Source organism: Gracilinanus agilis, chromosome 4, assembly GCF_016433145.1.
Source record: "Gracilinanus agilis isolate LMUSP501 chromosome 4, AgileGrace, whole genome shotgun sequence".
Lineage (NCBI taxonomy): Eukaryota > Metazoa > Chordata > Mammalia > Didelphimorphia > Didelphidae > Gracilinanus > Gracilinanus agilis.
In genome coordinates this window covers 258,206,465-258,212,637 of record NC_058133.1, presented here as the reverse complement: position 1 = coordinate 258,212,637, position 6,173 = coordinate 258,206,465, and the positions used below count along the sequence as shown (strand labels likewise).

At 43.4% G+C, this 6,173-nt stretch overlaps 1 protein-coding gene across 1 annotated transcript; it reads right to left on the bottom strand.

Moving 5' to 3' along the window:
• Positions 1-687: 687 nt before the first annotated feature.
• LOC123245191 (H-2 class II histocompatibility antigen, A-U alpha chain-like) lies at positions 688-5,303 on the bottom strand. The gene is made up of 5 exons (XM_044673954.1): positions 5,219-5,303; positions 3,819-4,067; positions 3,116-3,397; positions 2,264-2,461; positions 688-2,136 (listed from the first exon to the last, which is right to left on the bottom strand). The coding sequence occupies exons 1-4, from the start codon at positions 5,301-5,303 to the stop codon at positions 2,307-2,309; spliced, it is 771 nt and encodes a 256-aa protein (XP_044529889.1). The 3' UTR covers positions 688-2,136; positions 2,264-2,306.
• Between the last annotated feature and the right edge of the window lie 870 nt (positions 5,304-6,173).

Below are 6,173 nucleotides of genomic sequence, written 5' to 3'. Positions count from 1 at the left end.
TGTGGTTTAAAAAGATTTGTGGGGGCTAAAGAGTAAGGAAAGACTTCATGAAGCAGGTGGAATTGTACCTGAATCCAAAGGAATGAGCAGGACAAAGAAGAACAAAATGGGGAGAGGAAATTCCAAGCAGGGGAACTACATGATCAAAGGCAATGGCAATTAGTACAGGGAGTTGGGCAGAGGTGAAAGTGAGAACATTTAATTAGGTATATTAATCTAAGATTATGGAGAAGAGGGCAAGCAGTTTAGACCTGATATGATGGCAAATATAGAACCATTGAAAGTTAAACATAAGTGCAATTAGATTATTGATTACCTATTCAAAATGCTTTAATTGTTGTGACTTGAGAAGAGAGAATAAGCTTATTAGTTCTGATCACTTCTGTAACCTGTCCTTTCTTTCTCCAACTTCCTGTCTACCAAGATTCTGGATGCCAGAACAATTTGTAAGGAAGAGGTGGCATTGCTCCATCAGTCCATTAGTGATTAGCAGATGGTCCTTACTAGTTCCAGCAAAGCTCTGAAACCCTAGCTTCTTCCACAGTCCCCTGAGGTAAGACTGACCCACAGTCAAACTAGATGCCATATACCTCATCCCCTATATACCATAGGATTTCTCATCTCTAAGCCATAGTTAACAAGTCAATGAATTCATCCAGCCCACCAAGAAGGACCCAGAAGCCTGCATGTATTTAACTGCATCAATTTAATAAGAATTTATTTATGTGTCACGCACTGTGCCTCACTCTGATAATACAAGGATGAAAAAAACAAAAACAAAAATCTAAAAATGGTCTCTGACCTAAAAGTTCTTACAGCAGTTGGGGTGGAGAAGTGGTCTAGGAATGAGTATATATATATGAAATAAAACATAAAAGATATAAAGAGTACTTTCTAGGAGGAAGAGCACTAGCATCTGGTGGTATTAGGAAGGGACATGAGCTGAGTTATGAAGAAAGCTAGAATTCTATGAGACAAAGGAGAAAGTGAAGGCATTCTAGGCATGGAGACTGGAGATGAAACGTGATCAGAGATTAAATGTCTTGTACAAAGCAAAGCAAAAAGATCTCTTTAGTTGCAGTGTAGAACATAAATAGTGCCAACTACGAAGGGCTTTAGAAACTTGTATTTTATTTTAGAAGTGGCAGAGAATTAATGGAGTTTCTTCTTTTTTTTTTAAGCCCTACTTTCCATCTTAGAATCAATTCTATGTTTTAGGGCTAGGCATTGGGCATTAATGACTTTTACAGAGCCTCACAATCAGGAAGTATCTGAGACCTCATTTGAATGTAGGATCTCTTGTCTCCTGTTCTGGCTTTCTATTCACTGAGCCACCTAGCTGACCTCATTAATGGAGCTTTTTGAAGAGGAGAGAGATATGGTCAGATCTGTGCTTTGGGAAAATTTGACAGCTGTGTGGAAGATGAATTTAAAAGGAGAAGTAACATAATGTAGTCTATTACAGTCATCCAGGGTAGAGATAAGACCTAAACTAGTGTGTGAGACATGAGTTGAGAGAAGGTGATAGAAACAAGTGATTTTGTAGAGATAGAATCAATAAGATTTGAAAACTGATTTAATGTTAGGAGTGAGGGAGCCAGAAGAGTAGAAGATGATTGGGGTTATGAATCTGAGTGAAAGATGAGAAAGGTTCTGGTGCCCTTAACAAAAATAGAGAAATAGGAAAAGGAAGGTATGTCTGGGAAAAAGATACTACTTGGGGGCATATTAAGTTTGAAATAATTATGGGATATTCAGTTGGAAATGTCCAATACACAATTAGTTGATGATATGGGAAACTACAGCTCAGGTAAGAGATTAGGGATGGAAATACGTTCTGGACATCATCTAGTTTAACCCATGGGAAGCTGGTGAAATCACTAAAGTTATTCACTTCAGGTGGATATCAGGAAAAGTGGGGACCCAGAGGTAAGTCACCCTAGAGAAGCTACAAGGGCTATCTGCTACATAAAATTATGAGATTAAGATAAAGCCAGGAAGGTATAAGTAGCATCAATCAGAAATTCAGGCAGTGAAATGGAGGGATGAACAGACGGGTGAGGTGTTCAGAGATGGCAGAATGCAGCATGTTCAGGCTGGGTTCTTAGTTTTCCTCCTCTTGTAGAAACTTGTTCCCTGCAACAAGAGATGATTTATAAGGTAATAGCCTTCATTCTCATGGTAATTCTTCTTCTTCTACCACCATTTCCATGGTGATTCAATTGTCCCCATCACCACAGTCAAAGTTTTCTTTTACTCTTACCTCCAGATCGTTCTAGTTCCTCACTCTCTTGCCATCAGTGGATTCACAGAGGCCCTTGGTGTTGGCTCCTACTGCTAGAACGCATGCCCTTGATTATGAGGATGGTGCCCACAGTGATGCCCACCAGGCCCACAGCTAGACCAAGGGCACAGACTACAGTTTCTGTTGTTTCTGGCAGTGGAGATGGAAGCTGGAATTCTGACGAATAAAAGGAAATAAGGAGTGAAAGAAATGTTATCTTTGAGATGTAGAGAATATGGGAATTTAAATTCTTGAGGAAGGTAGTGCTGAGAATGTGAGAGGCTTTATCCATATAGGAAAGACTATTTGTGAGGGGAAAACTACAAATGGGATTAGGAGGTCCTTGGAGGGAAGTTGTGATAAGGGAGAGATAAGTGTTAGGGGAGATATAATAATATATTTAAATAAAAATTTTTATCTTTAACATTCACAGTGACCCTGGGCACATAACATGATCTCCATTTTATAAAGGATGAAACTTGGGATCAGATAAATTAAGGGTCTCATTTAAAATCACATAGTTGGATGGGGGCAGCTGGTTAACTCAGTGGATTGAGAGTCAGGCCTAGAGATGGGAAGTCCTAGGTTCAAATCTGACTTCAGACACTACCCAGCTGTGTGACCCTGGGCAAGTCACTTGACCCCCATTGCTCACCCTTACCACTCTTCCACCTATAAGTCAATACACAGAAGTTAAGGGTTTAAAAAAAACCAAACAAACAAAAAAACAAAATCACTTAGTTGGTTAATGAAATGGACAAGATTAGAACTCAATTCTTTGGATTCCTAGTCCAGGGATATTTCTAATTTACCAAAACAAGAGCTCCATACCCCAGTGCCTGAGGACTGGCTGCTCCAGGCCCCAGTGCTCCACTTGGCAGTCATAAACATCTTCTGTGTTGGGCAGAAAGGTGAGGTAGAAGAACTTGTGGAATCTGTGGTCAGATCGAGAGTAGAAGTCTGTCCCAGACACACCCGTGGTGATCACTTGCCCATTACGGAGCCATGTGATGTTGACCACTGGGGGGAAGATGTTGTCCACCAAACAGATGAGTACATTTGGCTGGTCCAGCTCCACAGGCCTCTCGGGGAACACAGTCACCTCCGGAGCCACTGAGAACAGAAAGGTGAGGCGCTTACCTGTGGATTTCCATACCCCACTGAGCCCTCTAAGTAGGGCTGAACCCTTCAGGCTCACTCTCTAGGCCAGATCTCCAGAAGGGTTCAATTTAACTCCTTTATTTTGTCACCCTTCCCCCACCCCTCTGCCAATGCTGCTGGGTAAGGAAAAGCCCTGTGGGGACAGTATGTGTGAATGCTGGGGTGGGAGGTCTTTTGTGGAAGGCTGGGAAATGTCGGGATGACTAATGGAACTGGATGACATGATGAATGTAAAATGGGGAGGGCCTCGTGATTTCTGGCACTAACCACAGCGCTAGAGGAGTGTGAAGAGAAATAAAAGGTTCCTGGAATCAGTCAGTGAGGAACCATAGGAAGGGCAGATGAAGAAAAAGGGTAAGGAAAGGTGGAATACCAGGGATGGCCCTTGTTCTATTGGAGCGTTTAGTCAGGACGTCCAGGTTGTGCTCAACTGTGGCTATTTCTCTCAGTCCTCCCTGAGGGTCAAAGCCACCAAAATGGCTTAATTCTGGCAGCCGCCACACAGTCTCCTTCTTCTGCAGGTCCACATAGAAAATTTCATCCTCATCAAATTCAAAGGTATACTGGCCTGAAGGCCCGTAGGACTGGGCCATGGCCATGCCGTAGGTGCCCACATGGTCAGCTGGGAATGGGAACACAGGGGAGAAGAGAAAGAACGTGGTTACAACTTGTCATCATAATACGCCCAGGATCCAAGTCCTGGGACAGGGACACCAGGATGGTGTTTACCAGTGTCTGAGCCAGGGAGGAGGAGGAGGTGATAAAAACCTGCCACCTGGGAACAGGCCCAAGAAGGGAACAGCTGGTCATGTCCCAATGACTTGAGGCAGCTGGAAAGTGCCAGACCTATACTCAGGACAACCTGAATTCAAATCCAGGCCTAGATACCAGCCACGTGATCCTCAGTAAGTCATTGACCTGTTTGGTTCAGTTTTCTCAACTGTAAAATAGGGATAATAAGGACTCTCCTCCTAGGACTGTTGTGAGGATCAAATAAGATAATATTTGTAAAAGTGCTTAGCACAGTGCCTGGCACATCCTCAGTGCTATATAAATGCTTATTCCCTTTCCCCTCTTTTGTCCTTGGTCTTCTATCCTGCTGTTCCATGTGTCGGCTTTCTTTCATCCTCTAACATCCTATTCTGGCTCCTTTGGATAATGTGTCTCAGTAGGGAGCAGGTTAGAAGGAGGACGTTGGGGCAGGAAACTAAGGAATGAGGCATTTCATCTTCAACAAGTCTGTCTTTTATGTCTACTGTGTGCACGGAGCATTGTGCTGGGCACCGCTAGAGACAGAGAGTCTGTGAGGTCACTTCCCAAACAGCGCTAAAGCTGGGTAGATGCCATCGACGCAGAAATGACCCAGTACTAGGGCATGGCTGGGAGGCTGGGCATGAAATGATTGAAACTGAAAACTGAAAAGTAAGAAAATGAATGCAAGTCGGGATCTGTTTTATGTTAGGCCTCCCCTTCAGGAGTACAACACAATTTAAGAACCAACCTAAGCCACTCTTCCATGCCCCACATCTCCACTCTCAACTAGCTGGGAATCTATTTGGGCTTATAAAAATGTGGGAGGGACATAAGACACAGCGCTGGCCCCCCGCTTCCCCCAGGGAGTGAGGATAACCCCAGAGATCCCCAAACACAAAGGAACCTCAGGATCAGCAGGTCGGGATTTATAGGAAATCTCAACTTTATTGAGATCTCTCCCCCCATCCATTTCTCTCCCTCCTTGTCCTCCCCATGAATACACTTTTTTCCCAAACTTACCTTCAATGGACTGAGAAGCTGCCCAGGGACTGAGCAGCACAGCCAGTGTGAGGGTCCCTAGAATCAGGATTCTGCTGGTGGCCATTCTGTGGGGGCTCCTCTGTTGTGAACACCCTTAAGTAATGGGGTACAAGGCAGGGAGGTAGATATTAGGAAGAAGGAGGAGACAAGGGAAGCCCTAATGAGGAGGAGTCAAAGCCTGGATAAGCCAAATGCAGCCAATTAGAAAAATCCCTTCAGCTGACCTCTCTGTTGCTGGGTAAATAGGTCCTGGAAGGGAGCCACAGGGAAATGCTAGAGATTCACTTTGTCTAGCCCTTCACTCATCCAAACAATTAGCAAAAAGGTGTTTTATTTTATTTTATTTTTAATTAAACCCTAACCTTCCATCTTAGACTCAATTCTGCATATCTGTTCCAAGGCAGAAGAGCAGTAAAGGCTAGGCAATGACGGTTAAGTGACTTGCCCAGGGTCACACAGCTAGGAAGTATCTGAGACCAGTTTTGAACCCAGGAACTCTTTTCTCTAGACCTGGCTCTCAATCCACTGAGCCACAGCTGCCCCCTACCAAACATTTATTAAAGGCACTTACCACACAAAGACAAACAGTCCTTGACTTCAAGGAGTTTATATTCTACTGAAGGAGAAGCAATGCCAGTATGTTAAATATATATTTACAAAGTAAACACAAGGCGACTGGGGGAGATCAATGATGCAATAAAATACAAGAGTGAGATCAGGAAAGGACTCATGTAGGAGACAGAGATGGCCTTTGAGTTAAACTTTGATGGGATTCTGAGTGTTTTCTGTCTTTTAGAACCAGAGAAGGAATGCATCCAAGGCAAATGATGGCAAAGTCAGACACAATAAATGGAAGAAAGGTTGTGAGAGATAATAAATATGATAGTTTGGCTATACTATGCAGCACGTGAGGTAAATAATGGGAAAATTATAC